Below are 19,527 nucleotides of genomic sequence, written 5' to 3' on the forward strand. Positions count from 1 at the left end.
CATAACATTTTCCATAAAATTCACTACCTGCATTGTTGTGTGTGTTTGGGTTCGAGGAAAGAAACCTCTGGCCGTCTAGAACTCTTATCAAAAGTTCATCCAGTATAGAACTCTTATCAAAATTTAGCAACCTTCAGATTATGAGACTGATAACAAGGTTTCTCGTCGCTTTTCCTAAATTTCATCCACATAAAAAGCGACATGGTGCCCTTTCAAGCTAAAACATTTTTTAATTACGATAAACCGGAAGTAACGCAGGCGTTGCTTCCAGCTCATTCTTTTCTCCTAAATCAATTACATTTTTATTTGACCCATATACGCTACAATACTATCAACCAGGTTACAAATTGACTTAAGGATAATAAAGTCAATGAGCCTCATTCACTAATTGAATGCATAGAAATGTTCTCACTCTGCACACAAGTTGAACGTAAAGCAAAATCATGGTCAGATTCATGACACGTGCGTCCTGGCCAATTTCCCTCACACCACCGTGCTTATGTGAGTAAATGAGAACTGATTTTAAATGAGCATTTTATGCCCGCAGGCTGCAATCTCCATAAGCCGTGCCCCTATTTCCCCGTAAAAAGGCATTCGTTTGACGCATCTCAGCCAGTGCGTGGCGGTTTAGTCACAATTATGGCTCCAAAACTTTCTCAACTTTCTTAAAATGTTGGTATCATCGGAAAGCTTGCTAAACACAGAAACCGAAAACATATAGAAATGATGTTCATCGTTTTTAATTAATTCCTTAGTTGAATTGGAGAATGTGGCACAAAATATATTGTGGCAATGTGTGTCTGCAAATCAATCAATTTACATCACATAAACATCACAAAAATATATAAATCAGAATAATGATGGCCCTGGAAAAACTACGAAATGCGAGCGGTCTGATCACATTTTCTGCTCGTTGAGTGACATCGACTGCACGCAGAGAGCTGCAGCGATGGACACACACATTCATGCACGTTACAATCACTGGAACGGAACAAGGCTAAAAGTGATGAGAGGTGTCATTTTCACAGTTATTTAGGAAAGTCAATTCATTGGCAAAGTCCTGGTTCAAGTTATCATTAAGGTTATTATTATTATTATTATAAATTACTGTAGTTCCAATACGCTGTGCATTTTGGGTAAAAGATGTCAGTTTGACTTTTTCACAAAAGTTGATCACGGATTATTTGTCCGTACGCATTGTCTGAGGAGCTAAATTTGTTTGCAGAGAACAAATAAAAACAAGTACGAACATAGTGATGAATCACAGATTTGTGCGTCACACGCGCGGACGCACGATTAAAGCACAAATGTTTCAGAGTGACCCTCACAAAGCCCTAATATGCCAGATAATCACAGCGCACTTAAGCGAACCATTCATCCTGAGGTTTACGTTTTATGGGTAAATAAGAATATTCAGTTTACTTCGGATGGAAATGTTTTTTTTTTCAGCAGCTGAACAACACGAGTGCTAGAAGGACAAGTTTGAGCAGCAAAGTCCTCACCGGCAGAGTTTGAAAAGGTGAAACAGCTTCAAGCTGCGACCCTTTCATTTGAACGTCAGAAGAAATTTCGTTGAGAATTGGCTTGAGTTGACAAGAAACCTCTCTAGATGCGTCTGTCAGTCTTTTCTCTTGCACTTCACTATTTTGGAAAAGCAAACGGCAATTTCTGTATAAATTGTCTTACTCCATGGCTGATAAATCCATGTCCACTTCCTCTCCATTCATCAGAGGAATCTTCTTTTTCTTGTTTCTATGGAAAAAACATAAAACATTTTAATTGACCACCAAATAAGACACATTTGACATCCCTTGACAAGGTTCTAACTCCTTTATTCACACAGATTACAGTTTTCCATCTGCCAAAGCGACTGCTGGATTTGTTTATTTTTACACCGAACACTGCCTGTCTCGTTATAACTGATCTGTAAATGACCCAGACAGGAAAAACAGAGCTGTGATATTGTCAATCCGACCGTCAGATTCCCAGAGTCATCACTGATGACAAGTGAGGGAAATCAGTTAGCGGTGAGTCCGTTGAATTCAAAACACAAATAATACAAAAATAAATACAAATAAAGTTGCGAATTGAATCAGTTGACAAGTGCAATATGCAATGAGCTCCAGAAAACAAACCAAAAAAACATATTTGTGATAAGGAAACCAGGTGATTAGACCATTGGGAATTCAAGCCAATGGTTGAATGGTGGTTGAATTTTGTTGACAAAGTTATCTGTTACCGATACAGTGATTCCCAACTGGTGGGTCGCGGATCCATTTTGGGTGGGTCGCAGACACCTCGTACAAAATTACATGTATTCCTATTCTGATTTATTTTATTTTTTTTGGTACAGTACAGAGGTGTACTAAATTCCCACATGGAACATATTAGGTAAGGGACAGGAAATGCTACTGACTTTTGCTCTAGTCACTAGTTAACTGTATGGGTTTAGGGTTAGTACTGTATTGCAACTCAGCTTCTGGCTCGCTTTTGGCAGTATGTACAACTAATGGCGTTTAAAAAATACAATATACTGTACATGTTTTCAGAGGCCATTTTCTAAAAAAAGAAAAATAAAAAATAAATAATAATTTTTTCAAAATATCGCAATAATAGGAAAATACGGATCCCAGGGTGACAGAGAAAAGAAACGATCTGCTGACGATCCAAAACACAAGCTCATCTGTGAAGGTAATGCCATGGCTTGGGCTTGCATGGCTCCTTCTGGAATGAGCGCACTCATCTTTATTGATGATTTAACCCATGATAGTCGCAGCAGAATGAATTCTGAAGTCCACAAAACCATTTTGTTTGTCAATTTACAGAAAAATGCATCCAAACTAATGGGGAGAAGCTTCATCATGCAACAAGACAATGACCTAAAACACACTGCCAACACAACAAAGGACTTCATCTGGGGGAAAAAGTGGAAGGTCTTAGACTGGCCAAGTCAATTACCGGACCTTAACCCAATAGAGCATGCATTTTACATCCTGAAGAGGAGACTGAAGGGAGAAACCCCCAGAAAGAAACAAAAACTGAAAGAGGCTGCAGGAAAGGCCTGGAAAAGCATTTCAAATGAATGCAAGTCTGGTGAAGTCAATGGGTCACAGGCTTGATGCAGTTATTCCAAGTAAGGGTTATGCCACCAAATATAAAACGTTATTCACTTTAAGTTAATTCAATAATGTCTGGTCCAATACTTTTGCTCACTTGAAAAACAAAAGGTGCTCTGTCTTGAGCTGTTTAACACAGCTAGATGTAAATACCATGAAATGACAGCTGGAATTCTTTTGTCTCGTTCATCTTTTGATCTGAAACCCAAATGTCTTCAGTATCCAACAAAAACAAAGGAATTGACCTTTCCGTTCCAACACTTTTGGAGGGGACTGTATGTCTCTTTTCAGACATACATATAGTGCAGACAAAATGTGACGGTGAGAACAACAACTAGTGCAAAGGTAATGGGAATAAGTACATGTGCTTAAGTGCAGTTTGATTTAATGGCGTTTGAGTCCTGTGTAGATATCCTTCAGGTGAGCGAGAGGTGGATGGGGAGGCCTTGACCTTGCCGTTCCAATACATTCGGAGCGTATCCCGCCTGACTGGTCGGCAATCAATTACAGGCACATATAGAGAACCATTCATGTGGGCAATTTAGACTCTTTAATTAACCCCAACATTTTTTTGTCTGAAGCGGGAGGGACTCTGAGTACCCAGAAAAAAACACAAAAGGTGGAAGAGGGATACAGTCATCCCTCACCTATCACCTATCAGTCCATCGAATGCAGATTTTTTAAATCATATTGTTGATAATTCGCCTTAGCACGGGATTTATTTATTAAAATACTTTAATCGTCATGGAACAATAAGCATTTTCTATCCCCAAAAAAAAACAAAAACATGAAAATTCATGAAAACATTACAAAGAATAATATACCTAAACAGTACAAAAGCTTAGTCAGCTGCGCACTGAGATTTCTGAGTCTCTTGGAATGCATACCTTCTCCGCGTGGGTGGGGGCACGCTGAGAGAGAGTTTATTGACGGTGTACGTCTCACAGTAACGTTTAGTTTCTTTTTCAATAAATGTGAGATCATTGCATCATTGGAAGACATGACAATACTTTATTTCCTACGATGCCACCCAAACAGGGTATCAGGCAATTAGTGGCAGAGGAAGATGTGACCAGTCGCAGGTAACGAGCAGAAAATATGGAACTTCTTGACCTGTTCAAATAAGGGAGATGTTTTGCAATTAGAATTGAGTTGAATCTTTGGTCCGGTACATAAAGAAGAACGTAAAAAATACCAGGGTGACCGATGTAATGTTCTTCCCAGCTGTGCAGTACATTCAAAATACACAACTTAAAAGGTGAGTACCTTTATTTGAAATGTCATTTATTTATTACGTATGTTTAAGAGTACAGGAAATGTTTATGAGTATGGTCGAGGTTAAGTGTGTGGGCAAGATTAATAAATGCGGGATTGGGGAGATTCATACGTCTTATAAATAAATAAATAGATTTACAAGATGGCGCCTACCATTGTGGTCGTCTCGGTTACGAGCTCTCTAGTATTGTTTTTGTGTTTTTTGTTCGTCTTTGGAGACATTACACGACTCACTTACACAACGGGAGACTTGCTAACCATAAAGGAGGCTACTCCGGACTTTCTTTCACCAACTTTCGCAAATCCGCTCAGTTACTCACCGAAGCAGCGACCGCGGTCCTCGGCGCATGGAAACGGAGGCGACGCCACAGAGGGAAGCGAGCCGGCATCCAGGTGAAACTCCGCAAGAGAAGGTACAGATTGGCGTTTCCGTCCATCCACCTCGCGAATCTACACTCCCTACCCAACAAAATGGACGAGCTTCATCTTCTGATAAAGACCAGTAAAGACTTCGGACGTTCCGCCGCCATGTGCTTTACGGAGACTTGGCTTTGTGAGGCTGTACCCGATGGCGCCGTCATGCTTCCGGGTTTTCATTTTCACCGAGCAGACCGCATCATCGGGGAAAACAAAAGGCGGCGGGATATGCTTCGATATCAACGAAAAATGGTGTACGGACGTCACGGAGCTCAGCAAACACTGCAGCCCGCATTTGGAGTCGCTGTTTTTGAACTGTAAACCATTCAACTTGGCGCGTGAATTTGCATCATTCATCCTGGCTGCCGTTTACATCCCGCCTCAAGCTAACACGAACGCCGCACTGCTAACGCTCGCCGAACAAGTGTACGAAATTGAAAAAAAACACCCGGACTCACCCCTCATTATTCTCAGGGACTTTAACAAAGCTAAACTCAACCATGAACTCCCTAAATACAAGCAGCACATCGACTGTCCCACCAGGGAAAATAACATTTTGGACCACTGCTATACTATGCACTGCAGTTTGCCTACCGAGCGAACAGGTCTGCGGATGATGCAGTCAACATGGCACTGCACTTCATCCTAGAACACCTCAACAGTGCAAGGACCTACACGAGGATCCTGTTCGTGTACTTCAGCTCAGCGTTCAACACCATCATCCCTGAACTCCTTTCATCCAAGCTTCTCCAGCTCACTGTCTCACCTTCCATCTGCCAGTGGATTTACAGCTTCCTGACGGGCAGGACACAGCAGGTGAGGCTGGGGCAGGCCACCTCAGCCACACGCAGCATCAGCACTGGGGCACTCCAAGGTTGTGTCCTCTCTCTGCTGCTCTTCTCTCGACACGAACGACTGCACCTCAACGCACCCGGCTGTCAAACTCCTGAAGTTTGTAGATGACACCACTGTCATCGGCCTCATCAAGGACTGTGACGAGTCTGCATATCGACAAGAAGTGGAGCGGCTGGAGCTGTGGTGCGGCCAACACAACCTGGAGCTGAACACGCTCAAGACTGTAGAGATGATCATGGACTTCAGGAGGCATCCTTCGCCACAGCTGCCCCTCACGTTGTCCAGCTGCCTTGTGTCAACCGTCAAGACCTTCAAGTTCCTGGGAATTACATTCTCTCAGGACATGAAGTGGGCACCCAACATCAACTCCGTCCTCAAAAGGCCCAGCAGAGGATGTGCTTCCTGTGGATTTTGAGAAAGCACGGCCTGCCACAGGCGCTGCTGAGGCAGTTCTACACAGCGGTCATCGAATCAGTCCTGTGGTCTTCCATCACAGTCTGGTTTGGTGCTGCTACAAAAAAGGACAAACTCCGACTGCAACGGACAATCAAAACTGCTGAAAGGATTGTCGGTACCCCCCTACCCAACCTTGAGGACTTGCACGCTGCCAGAACTAAGACAAGGGCGTGCAAAATCCTCTCAGACCCTCCACATCCCGGTCACCAGCTCTTCCAGCTCCTTCCCTCAGGTAGGCGCTACCAATCAATGCAAACTAGAACTAGCAGACATTCCAACAGCTTCTTCCCTCTTGCAATCAACTTCTTAAACACCTAACCCACAATTCCATTCCAACATGAGTGTGTTGTCACATTTCTGTGGAGCCAATTATATATTACTCATGCACTCACTGTAGTAGTCTCACCACGCTGCACTATTTGCATATCTGTTGTTGACCAACTCATGCAGAGTAGCATCTGCTCCATTTGCACACTGATTGAGTAGTATCTGCAAGATTTGCACAATCAACATTTTCCCAGATTATCGCACAACTCGCTTGAAGTCTCGGCGCCCTTTGCACAATGGTCATTGCACCGGACTATTGTAATATTAGTCTTTCGAACTGCTCTAAGTGCTAGAGGACTCTGCATCTTTTTGCACAAATGTCAAAAATAAATAAATAAATGTACCGGCATTACCAGATAACGAGCAACCCTTTATTGCTCAGTGACTGTTTCTTTTTTGTCAATGTCTTTATGTCTCAAAAGCATTCTCTGTCAATTGACTGTCTGTTGTCTTACTAGAGCGGCTCCAACTACCGGAGACAAATTCCTTGTGTTTTTCTGATTCTGATGATTCTGATAAATAACTAAAGAGCTGCCACATAGCGGATTTCACCTATTGCGGGAGGTCACAGTAAATTGCAAAATACACACAGGGAATTTCCAACTGAGACTTCAACCTAGCCTGACTGTCAGGAAGCCGTTATATTGCCATGCTGTCGTTTCCAAAATCAAACGTTCTATAGTTAAAATGAAAAATGATAACGAACAATTTCATTGTTACTCTGGTTATTTTTGGTTGATGTTTTACAGCACCTTCGGCTCTTGGAGTGACATGGAATATCATGTTTGAGGCTGCTCTCCTCTATCTGCAAGGTATGGTTGAATGATCCATCTAGTTCCTGCACCGTCACCTTGATGGGACCCTGCAGGATAGACAAACATTTGAGAAGACAGTGTACTGTATGAATCAACACACTATTTGTTAAAGGTCATTTCATTAACACTATAAAATGATACATAGCAGTGTTGTACCAGGTACAGGGTACAAGGTACCAATACTGGACTTCTTTTATGGACCTTGAGTTCTTTCCATCGATTTTCGATTGGATTCAAGTCAGGTGATTGACTGGGCCATTCTAGCAACTTTATTTTTTTTCTTTGAAACCCATTGAGCGTTTCTTTGGCAGTATGTTTTGGATCATTATCCTGATGAAATGTTCACTGTCGTTTCATTTTCATCATCCTCGTAGATGGCAGCAGACCTTTGTCAAGAATGTCTCGGTACATTTGCCCATTCATCCTTCTTTCAATAATGTGAAGTTTACCAGTACCATTTTCTGATCAGCAGCCCCACACCATCATGTTCCCATCTCCGAACTTCACTATTGGTATGGTGTTTTTAGGGTGATGTGCAGTGCCATGTCTCCTCCAAACGTGGTGTGAATTATGGAATCCAAACAGTTACATTTTGCTCTCATCAGACCAGACTACATTTTCCAGTATTTAACTGACTTGTCCAAATGTTGTTCAGCAAACTTTAAACGAGCTTTGACATGACAGTGGCTTCCGTCGGGCCACTCTGTCATAAAGCCCCTACTGGTGGAGGGCTGCAGTCATGGTCGACTTTCGAGAACCTTCTCCCATCTCCCGACTGCATCTCTGAAGCTCAGCCACAGTGATCTTTGGGTTCTTCTTTACCTCTCTAACCAAGGCTCTTCTCCCCCAATTGCTGAGTTTGGCCGGACGGCGAGCTCTAGGAAGGGTTCTGATCGTCCCAAACGTCTTCAATTTCAGGATTATGGAGGCCACTGTGGTCTTAGGAACTGTGGTCTTTTTGTAACCTTGGCCAGATCTGTGCCTTGCCACAATTCTGTCTCTGAGCTCTTCAGGCAGTTCCTTTGACCTCATGATTCTCATTTGCTCTGACATGCACTGACATACATACATATATATATATACATACATACACATACATACATACATATATATATATATATATATATATATATATATACATACATATATATATATATATACATATATATATACATATATACATATATATACATATATATATATATATATACATACATATATATATATATATATATATATACATACATATATATATATATATATATATACATACATATATATATATATATATATGTATATATATATACATACATATATATATATATATATATGTATATATATATATATATATATATATATATATATATATATGTATATGTATATGTATATATATATATATATATATATGTATATATATATATATATATATATATATATATATATATATATATATATATATATATATATATATATATATATATATGTATATATGTATGTATGTATGTATGTATATGTGTATGTATGTATATGTCAATCCCCGGCCCCGCCTGTGTGGAGTTTGCATGTTCTCCCCGTGCCTGCATGGGTTTTCTCCGGGCACTCCGGTTTCCTCCCACATCCCAAAAACATGCATGAATTGGAGACTCTAAATTGCCCGTTGGTGTGACTGTGAGTGCGAATGGTTGTTTGTTTATGTGTGCCCTGCGATTGGCTGGCCACCAGTTCAGGGTGTACGCCGCCTCCTGCCCGAAAATAGCTGGGATAGGCTCCAGCACGCCCGCGACCCTTGTGAGGATAAGCGGCTCAGAAAATGGATGGATGGATGGACATACATACATTTATATATATATATATATATATGCATGAGGCGTATGCCTACCTTATATTTCAGTTTTTCTTTTTTAATAAATCGGCAAAAGTTTCCAATATTAAATTTTTTTCTGTCAAGATGGGGTGCTGTGTGTAAATTAATTAGGAAAACTATTAACTTAAATGATTTTAGCAAATGGCTGCAATATAACAAAGAGTGAAAAATTTTAGGGGGTCTGAATACTTTCCGTACCCACTGTATATCCTATTGTACACTGTGCGAGGGTGAGTTGGCAAATTTCATTTTTCCAATGATCCATTCAATCTGGTTTCAGCGCATTGCACCGTGTGCGGGAGCTTTTAGAAGATTTTGATTTATCCCGAGAACAAAATATTTCCATGTTCAGTATGAAAAAATACTCACAACATATTTCTGAGTTCCAGAGGATGTGTAGTCTTGGCGGATCTCCAGCTCCAAAACATTCCTCTTTCTGTTGAATACAAAGCTGCCATAGAACTTTACTACAGCACTCTGATCTCTGGTTATGAACAAGTTAAGAACAAAAAAATAATAATTATTATTAGATTTTATTATTAATTGTTAGTATTTCCTGCCAAATATTTTTCAGTCATAAAAAAATGCTTGTCGTGCATAAAAAAATAAAATAAAAACAAGTAATGAAAATGATTTTAAAAGTCAAGGAAAATGACATTAAAAGTAAAGAAAACAATGCAAATTATTTAACCGAGCAAGAAAAATAAATAAATCATGAAAGCGCATCATTTTCAGGCTTTCGCAGATCACAGAAAATGACATGGCAAGGCAGATTTGGGCTGCGGACCATGAATTTGACTTCTGTGAATTAAAGGATACACCCATTGTTTGATAAGAGGGGAAATATCTTTGCCGGAGACATTAGAGATGGATTTCAAGAAGGCATGAGTAGAAAGAAGCATCTGGCTCCACATGTGAGACTGGTATCTCTGTGACGAGGCTGTGCTGGCCAGACTCAATAGTTTGTTGAAAACCTTAAGGAAAGACAGAAACAAAAGTGAGCTGCCATTTTTTGTTATGCATTTTCTGATGAATTCACTGTTGGTGAGGTTGTTTAAGAATCAAGGGAGACTATGTCTAAACAACTTTGTGACCATAATACACTAGTATCCTGGTCGCAGCTACTATTGAGAGCTAGGAGAACTCGGACAACAACACAACTCGTTTCCATGCAAAGGTGATGAGACAACAACCTGCACTACAGGACCAACATCTGTGTAGAATTCGCCTCTTGTGCAGTCTGTGTACAATAGGGGAATTAGGATACTTTTTTTCCCCCTGTGAAGGTTCAGATACCTTTTGTGTGCAGAAAAATGTTGAATGTTGGATAGCCTAAGTCATGCTTAACTAGGGTTGGGCATTGAGAATCAATTGGAACCGGGACTAATGTTACAGTTCTCACGGAATCGTTCAAATTAAAAAAATTGCGGTCCAGTTTTGATGCCTGGTCCGCCAACCCCGAAGAAGAAGTGGCGAAAACCAACGAAGAAGCGGCAAAAACCAACGAAGAAGAACACTAAGATGTGCTTGTGCCCAACGGTGTCGGCGAACAAAAGGGTGTCTTAACATTGTTCAAATGAATGACCAGTCGCCTCAGTGCAACATTTGGAATAAGATTACATTGTGCAAACGAGGCTTTCACGATGTGCAGCGTCTGACGTACTGCGAGCCTCAGCCAACGCCGCGCGGAGCTTCAGTGAAGTCAACTCTCGGTCAATTGGGTGAGTGAAACGAAATGTCTGCGCTAACATTGAGACAGATAACAAGGTAAACGGTTGGTTGCACTTTTGCACTGATGGTTTTTAGTGTTTATTTTAGTCTTCAAACCAACTTAAGAGCCGAGGACAAAAAAAAAAAAAAAGCTTCACATTGAGCTAAAACTTCACCGTAGCAACTTTACATCACAATGAATTGGGACAAAATTCACATAAACATCTCACAGTATCAAAAAGACTAACGTTGTGCCTCATCGGTGGGTAAGGAAAGGAATCAACGTTTTATAGCATTTTGTTCCATGCATTAAAAAACAAAACAAAACAAATCACCGGTGCCATGTGAAATTACTTTTCGTGCCAAAATGCTGAGTTCCGTTGTGTCCCCGTCAAAATAAAATGCTACAAGCTTAAAACAGGAAGTTAAGTTAACACTTGCACATATAAACCATTTGACATGATAAAACAGTCTCAAATAACGATGAACATTAAGTCAATTGGATTAGTTTCAGACACATGGCCTATTCCGCAGAACAACGCAGAAATGGGGTATGGCTCCTACAGCAGTCAGGGGTATGGCACAGAACAACAAACGGCTAACTACATCGCACCAGCTTGCCTCCTTTAAAGTCTTCAAATGGGCCATGTGATCTGGCAGCAGTTGATGACAAGACTGTGGCCTGGCTGTCCACCTCATACCCAAGCATCAAAAGCAGGTGTCTTCAAATCGCGGACCTCGGTCCGGACCGAGTTATGGTCTCATGCGGACCCATGGTCAATTTCCGTTAAATTTAGATAATGTGTGCCGTCACGCGTTATTTTTGGGGTTCACCCCGGTGGACGAGAGGGTAGCCTCCCTCCGCCTTCGGGTGGGGGGACGGGTCCTGACTGTTGTTTGTGCCTATGCACCAAGCAGCAGTTCAGAGTACCCACCCTTTTTGGAGTCCATGGAGGGGGTGCTGGAGAGCGCTCCATCGTTCTGCTGGGGGACTTCAATGCTCACGTGGGCAATGAGAGTGAGACCTGGAAGGGCGTGATTGGGAGGAACGACCCCCCGATAAGAACCCGAGCGGTGTTCTGTTATTGGACTTCTGTGCTCATCACAGATTGTCCATAACGAACACCATGTTCAAGCATAAGGGTGTCCACACGTGCACTTGCCACCAGGAAACTCTAGGTCCCAGTTCGATGATCGACTTTGTGGCCGTGTCATCGGACTTGCGGCCGCATGTCTTGGACACTCAGTTGAAGAGAGGGGCGGAGCTGTCAACTGATCACCACCTGGTGGTGAGTTGGCTCCGATGGTGGGGGAAGATGCCGGTCCGACGTGGCAGGCCCAAACGTATTGTGAGGTACTGGCGGAAGGAGTTTCAACTCCCACCTCCGACAGAACTTTGCTCATGTTCCAGGGGAGGCGGGGGACATGGAGTCTGAGTGGACAATGTTCCGCGCCTCCATTGCTGAGGCGGCCGACCGGAGCTGTGGCCGTAAGGTGGTTGGTGTCTGTCGTGGCGGCAATCCCCGAGGGATGCCGTCAAGCTGAAGAAGGAGTCCTCTCGGGCCTTTTTGGCCTGTGGGACTCCTGAGGCAGCTGATGGGTACCGGCTGGCCAAGCGGAATGCAGCTTTTGTGGTCGCTGAAGCAAAAACTCGGGCATGGGAGGAGTTTGGTGAGGCCATGGAGAAAGACTTCCGGACGGCTTCGAGGAAATTCTGGTCCACCATCCGGCGTCTCAGGAGAGGGAAGCAGTGCACCATCAACACTGTGTATAGTGGGCATGGGGCACTGCTGACCTCGACTCGGGACGTTGTGAGTCGGTGGGGAGAATACTTCGAAGACCTCCTCAATTCCACCGACACGCCTTCCCATGAGGGAGCAGAGTCTGGGTTCTCTGAGGCGGGCTCTCCTATCTCTGGGGTTGAGGTCACCGAGGTGGTTAAAAAGCTCCTTGGTGGCAAGGCCCCGGGGGTGGATCTGTTTTTTTTGTTGTTAACGGACCGATGAGTGATCGAAAACCACTGCTGACCAAAAAGGACAAAGGCGTGTCTTACATTTGCAAAAAGACATCTGAATGATGTCTTTTTTTCCACACAGGGCCAGGTAACTTTGAATATTTTTTTTTGCTTAATAAATGAAATCACTCCCTCCATGAGCCATCACCTTAACGTGGTGGAGGGATTTGTGTGTCCCAGTGATCCTAGGAGCTAAGCTGTCTGGGGCTTCACGCCCCTGGTAGGGTTACCCATGGCAAACAGGTCCTCGTTGCGGGAGCAGACAAAGCACGGTTCGAAAAACCCCAATGACGAACAAAATTAATGGATTTAGGTTTCCCGCGTCCGGGATTCACCGGAGCCCCACTCTGGAGCTAGGCCTGGAGGTGGGGCTTGAAGGAGAGTGCCTGGTGGCCGGGCCTGCACCCATGGGACCCGGCCAGGTACAGCCCGAAAGGGTAAGGTGGGTCCCCCTTCCCGTGGGCTCACCACCTGTGGGAGGGGCCATAGGGGTCGGGTGCAGTGCGAGCTGGGCGGTGGCCCACGACGGGGACCTTGGCGATCCGATCCCCGGCTACAGAAACTGGCTCTAGACTCCATTGTTCTGCTGGGAGACTTCGATGCTCACGTAGCCAATGACAGTGAGACATGGAAGGGGGTGATTGGGAGGAACGGCCCCCCCGATCAGAACCCGAGTGGTGTTCTGTTATTGGAGTTCTGTGCTCACCACGGATTGTCCATAACGAACACCATGATCAAGCATATGGGTGCCCACACGTGCACTTGGCACCAGGACACCATAGGTCGCAGTTTGATGATTGACTTTGTGGTCGTGTCATTGGATTTGCAGCTGCATGTCTTGGACACTTGGGTGAAGAGAGGGGCGGCGCTGTCAACTGATCACCACCTGGTGGTGAGTTGGCTCCAATGGTGGCGAAAGATGCCGGTCCGATCTGGCAGGCCCAAACCTATTGTGAGGGTCTGCTGGGAACGCCTGCCAGAATCCAGTCAGAAGGAATTTCAACTCCCACCTCCGGCAGAACTTCACCCATGTCTCGGGGGAGGCGGGGGACATTGAGTCCGAGTGGACCATGTTCCGCACATACATTCAATGTACATTCTTCGTCAAGCTGAAGAAGGAGCCTTTTTGGCCTGTGGGACTCCTGAGGCAGCGGATGGGTACCGGCTTGCCAAGTGGAATGGAGCTTTGGTGGTCGCTGAGGCAAAAACTCGGACATGGGAGGAGTTTGGTGAGGTCATGGAGAACGACTTCCGGACGGCTTCGAGGAAATTCTGGTCCACCATCCGGTGTCTCAGGAGGGGGAGAGCAGTGCACCATCAACACTGTGTATAGTGGGGATGGCGCTGCCGACCTCAACTCTGGACGTTGTGAGTCGGTGGGGAGAATACTTCGAAGACCTCCTCAAGTCCACCGACACGCCTTCCCATGAGGAAGCAGAGTCAGGGGTCTCTGAGGCGGGCTCTCCAATCTCTGAGGTTGAGGTTACCGAGGTGGCTGTCCTGGTTGACACGCCTCTGCAACATTGCGTGGACATCGGGGACAGTGCCTCTGGATTGGCAGATTGGGGTGGTGGTCCTCCTTTTAAAAAAAGGGGACCGCAGGGTGTGTTCCAACTACAGGGGCATCACACTCCTCAGGCTCTCTGGTAAGGTCTATTCAGGGGTCCTGGAAAGGAGGGTCCGTTGGGAAGTTGAATCTCAGATTCAGGAGAAGCAGTGTGGTTTTCGTCCTGGCTGTGGAACAGTGGGACCAGCTCTACACCCTCGGCAGGGGCCTCGAGGGTGCAAGGGAGTTCGCCAAACAGTCTACATGTGTTTTGTGGACTTGGAGAAGGCATTTGACCGTGTCCCTCGGGAGGTGCTTCGGGAGTATGGGGTGTCGAACCCCCTGATACGAGCTGTCCAGTCCCTGTACGACCAGTGTTTGGTCCACATTGCAGGCAGTAAGTCGGACTTGTCGGAGACCATGGTCCTCAGTCAGAAAAGAGTGGAGTGCCCTCTCCAGGTCAGGGATGAGATCCTGCCCCAAGTGGAGGAGCCAGATGAGGTGCCTCGGGCATCTGTTTCGGATGCCTCCAAGACGTCTCTCCCTGGTGAGGTGTTCCGGGCACGTCCCACCGGGAGGAGACCCCGGGGACGACCCAGGATACGCTGGAGAGATTACGTCTCTCGGCTTACCTGGGAACACCTCGGGATCCCCTCGGAAGAACTGGAGGCTGTGGAGAGGGATCTCTGGGCTTCCCTGCTAAACCGACTGCCCCCGCGACCTGACCTCGGATAAGTGGAAGAAAATGGATGGATGGAAATGAAATCACCATTTAAAAACAGCATTTAACTTCACTTGGGTTATATTTGTCCATTTTTTACATTTGTTTGATGATCTTAATGTGGGGAAACTATGCAAAGGCTAATACTTTTTCACAGCCCTTTGTCGACAAATCTTTATTAAAAAAGACAAGTTCTTCCAATGTCTTGTCATTCAGGAGATTAAGTTTTTTTTATGTCATAAAAGTAATCAAGCTTCAGATAATACCCGCTCAAATGCCTTTTATGGATCTTTTATTCACCATGTACTATGACGGACTGTAATGTAATATGGAACTCATTCCTATAAATTTGTATATGTATTTACTTTTATTATGCTTTGTTTTACTCTGCTGTCTGCAGCCAGGTCGGCATTACCTGGATGAATAAAAGTTCAATAAAAAAATTAAAAAATACATGACTTCATGAACACCTCTTGAGTTTTTACATACAGTGTTTAGTATTTATCTGTAAATGTTTTTGCATGGCCTGTGTTTTTTTGGGGAAAAAAAAAGTTTGTCCATTACAATTTTTTATTTTTGCATGTACAAATATACACAACAGAGAGAAAGGATTGACCAAGTCGCTCTGTATTCGGTAGCCTTCGTGCTGATTACTTGCGTTCACCCAACCAACACGACCATCCTCAAAAGCGGAAGTTGTATGACGTGACATCATCATCATAATGCTTTCCTGAAATATCTAATCCACGCCAATAACTTCCCAGAGACTTATTAGACATCATTTGTCACCGTTAAGTCGTATTTGTGGTTGAAATGTGAAGACTTCACACATCCAGTCTGGCGCCAGTGGTGACCAGCACCCGGATGGAGGCACACTACAATGTTCTGTTGTTTTTCTGTGCTCCTTCAAGTGGTGAGAAATTTGTATCCGCAAGGGTTTGCCACTTGATAAGGGATAGCGAGGAGGACCGGAGTTCAGTTTGTCATCTTCATGGTTTTGCATACCTAACATACCAACAGCTCAGATCCTATATTTAAAAGGGGGTTTTGCGCTTGGTTAGTGGAACAGGAAAACAAACACAACATAATACTGAGGTGAAGAAAATGAATCGATCACTCCGATAATTTAGAGGAGGCCAGACACCGCATAAAACCCATGTGTGGTTTTATTCAACTCGCCCCGAGTGCATAGCTCAAGTACTAAACTGGAAAATCGCGGTCTTAAAGGGCACACTGTCCCATGCAGAGCGTACCGATATATACAATACCTAAGTTAAATAGAAGGTAACTCACCTGCAACATGAACTCCATGCTGATCCTGTTTTCAATCAGCCTCATCACCAAATGAGCCTTACATTGGAACATTTTGTAGTACTCCCACGACAATGTGTGTGGGTGCTTCAAGGAGAAGTGAAGGTGAGGGGTTTGGCTGGAGAAAGAGGACTGGTTTCAGCATTCTACATCAAACACTTTCATTACACTTCCATCAGTCAAACAATTCATAGTGATTGCAATCAAATACAAATGTATTACTTGTCCTTTTCTTTGCCTCCACTAAATGTTGGGTGCAAAAGAACGCCTCCCATCTTCAGTTCATATTCCACAATCTTGTCCAGCTCCTGTGACAAAATAAATATTAGGGCTGTAACGATTTTGTTTCAAAACCAAAAATTGCTTTTCTCAATTACATCAGCCCAGGTCATCCTAAAATTGCCACTTGCAATTATTTGCCTCCATGCCACATATGGTCGAGCCATATGGCCAAGCTGAATGTTACATTCCACATTAAGCTTTATTTCAACCTGTCATTACAGACACTAGCCATTAAGCTGCTATAATAAGGCACAGAGTCAATGGTCCCAATGCGACACTCTTTCACGGTGCTAAATAGTCAAACGTCAAAAAAAGGTAAAATGAACACAACTCTAATAACACTACAAGGGGATAACTAATGCTATTAGGGAATAATTAACAAGAACAAAGCATTCTTATAACGCAGCTTAGCATGTTGGGAATTCCTGACGCTACAGTATAATTAGAGCACGAGCAGCGACCGCTGCAAGGGTCCTAGTGTAAGAGAATAAATTAGACTTTACGCCCATCTGATCGGTATTATCGGTATCGGCCGATAGCAGCATTTTATGCTGATCGGCTAATCGGCTTTCATGTCATAATTCGACGATCCGATCAATGACGTCAAGACATTTAACCACGCGTCGACGACGTGAATGAATCCAAAAGCTAGTTTATTTTTAGCCTTTATTTTATTTTTAGTCAAAGCAACAACCACAGTCCTGTGCAAACCAACACAAAACCACCTCCTTGGTTATCTGTACCGACTCAAACTACGCACATCTCGCATTCACCTGCCACTTACAGACCTGGCAACGTAATGAGTTCTGCACGTCGGGGCGAAAACCGGTCGAACACCGCAATCTCTTCATTACGTCCGACCATCTAGTCAATTCGAACAACATGCACGTCTACTGGAAGAAAGTCCGAGGCCACTCTCGTGTTCAGGAACCGGATAATATTTATAACGACTTGACTTACTCTTTGGCGAAGCAAGGCGTCATTCATGGTACCCCGTAGCAGTTTGATGCCTCCTGGCTCCCCCCCCCCCACCCAACCCATCAGTGTCGGTAATCATGCACTGTCAAACCGCCTCCGCTGCACCAGCCACCGCACGATGACACTTCGTATGACTCCGTCAACCCAATGCCTGGTGCCTCTGCAACTCTTGACTTTGACTTGACCGCCCAACAATCCGGAGACCCGGCACTCGCCAAGCTCTCCAATTGGCTCTCCGAACCTGACACAAACCCAGTCTCTGCTGACGACATAACCGCCGACCAACACCTTGCGGCTAATACGGGACAAGATGCGTCTCGTCAAGGTCCTACTTGTTTATGTCCCCAGGGACCACTCCCTGCCCAGGTTTGTGGTCCATTAGGGCCAAAAGGGGGTGATGTGGACCTACGCCCACGACGCACCTTGTGCAGGACACCGCCCCGTCAAAGCAACAACCACAGTCCTGTGGGAAGCAGTATACTGGCCACACATGCACAAAGATGTAGCAGCCTACATCAAAGGCTGCTTCATATGCGGCCAATTTCATCCAACCAACCCCAACCAAAGAGCACCTCTCCAACAAAGAGGAGTTGTATTCCCGTGGTCTGACCTACAGATTGACTGGGTGGGACCAATGGTCAAGACCACACAAGGAAATACTTTCTCACAGTCAAATGCGCATTCACCAAATGAATAGAATGCTTGCCCACACCAAACGACACGGCACAAACTACCGCCTACCTGCTGATGAACCACGTGTTCTCCAGATATGGGTTACCCTTTCGGATCAACTCAGACAGGGGAACCCACTTCACCAGCGAGGTGGTACAAGAACTGTGGCGGCTCCTTGGGATCAAGTCCCAGCTGCACATCAGCCACCACCCAATGTCATCGGGGCAGGTCGAGCGCGCTAACCGCACAGTGGTGAGTCTCTTAAAAAAATTGTGACCTCAAATCACAGAGACTGGGACATGAAACTCCCGTTGATATTGATGACCATCAGGGTCACCCCACACGAGTCCACAGGAGTGTCCCATTTTTAAATGATGACCGGAAGGTGCATGGCACTGCCTCTGCACTTGCTATACCAACTTGGTGAGGCCAACATAGCCACCACCTATACAACTCACCAACACATGACCGACCGACACGCCCATTTAAAGGCCACATTCGCCTTTGCCCAGCGACACTTGGGGAGAAGTGCGGAAGGCCAGAAGGCGTATTATGACCAGAAAACCTCACAGGACGAACTCCAAATAGGGGACATGATTCTACACCTGACCGCTGTGCCCCCTATGTGCCAAGTTGAAGCTAGCTAACTTTTCTCTGTCTTACTTTCTCCTCCGTAGAGCAGTGTTGAGTTTCTCCTCGTTTTTTTTTTTTTGTGAGACTTTTACTGAGAACTCTACAGCTAGTTAATGTTTACCCTTAGTTTTAGCTTCGCCAATGCCCCGTATTACTGGTCTCACTGCCATCCCAATAGTTACACCTACACACATCCATCCACACACGTCAATCCTGACCCCAACACCCATAGAGGCTGATCTTATGTTGGAAGTTGGCATGAACAACTGTTATAGCCATAAGGGGGGTGATATGCACTAAGGTTGTACTTTGGTAACTGCATTGTTGTGTGTGTTCCTGCCAACCTGTTGGATCTATCTCACCCAACACCTATAAAAAGGAATGAAGACGCTGGTTTCTTTTACTCATGAGGAGGGCATATGGGAGATTGTTCAGATTACAGCCTCTCATCACGCTCTAAACAATCTCTCCCGTCGCTCCTGTATTTATTTGAAATAGGGAGGTTTCTGATTTACAAGACACAACACACTAAGAG

At 44.5% G+C, this 19,527-nt stretch overlaps 1 protein-coding gene and 1 long non-coding RNA gene across 8 annotated transcripts in view; both read right to left on the reverse strand.

Annotated features, from left to right (window-relative positions):
- The window catches only part of taf2 (TAF2 RNA polymerase II, TATA box binding protein (TBP)-associated factor), a 107,027-nt gene that overhangs the window by 40,059 nt on the left and 47,441 nt on the right, over window positions 1-19,527 (reverse strand). For all 7 annotated transcript variants that reach the window (XM_061775456.1, XM_061775455.1, XM_061775459.1 and 4 more), the window contains exons 11-16: window positions 16,650-16,735; window positions 16,410-16,545; window positions 9,945-10,099; window positions 9,495-9,609; window positions 7,199-7,308; window positions 1,687-1,752 (exon numbers count right to left, since the gene is read on the reverse strand). In XM_061775456.1, the coding sequence (XP_061631440.1) occupies window positions 1,687-1,752; window positions 7,199-7,308; window positions 9,495-9,609; window positions 9,945-10,099; window positions 16,410-16,545; window positions 16,650-16,735 (668 nt within the window). The remainder of the gene's footprint in view (window positions 1-1,686; window positions 1,753-7,198; window positions 7,309-9,494; window positions 9,610-9,944; window positions 10,100-16,409; window positions 16,546-16,649; window positions 16,736-19,527) is intronic.
- LOC133479030 (uncharacterized) lies at window positions 4,712-7,192 on the reverse strand. The gene is made up of 2 exons (XR_009788808.1): window positions 5,575-7,192; window positions 4,712-4,850 (listed from the first exon to the last, which is right to left on the reverse strand). It is a non-coding gene; the product is annotated as an uncharacterized LOC133479030 (long non-coding RNA).

Source organism: Phyllopteryx taeniolatus, chromosome 6 (genome assembly GCF_024500385.1).
Source record: "Phyllopteryx taeniolatus isolate TA_2022b chromosome 6, UOR_Ptae_1.2, whole genome shotgun sequence".
NCBI classification, from domain to species: Eukaryota; Metazoa; Chordata; class Actinopteri; order Syngnathiformes; family Syngnathidae; genus Phyllopteryx; species Phyllopteryx taeniolatus.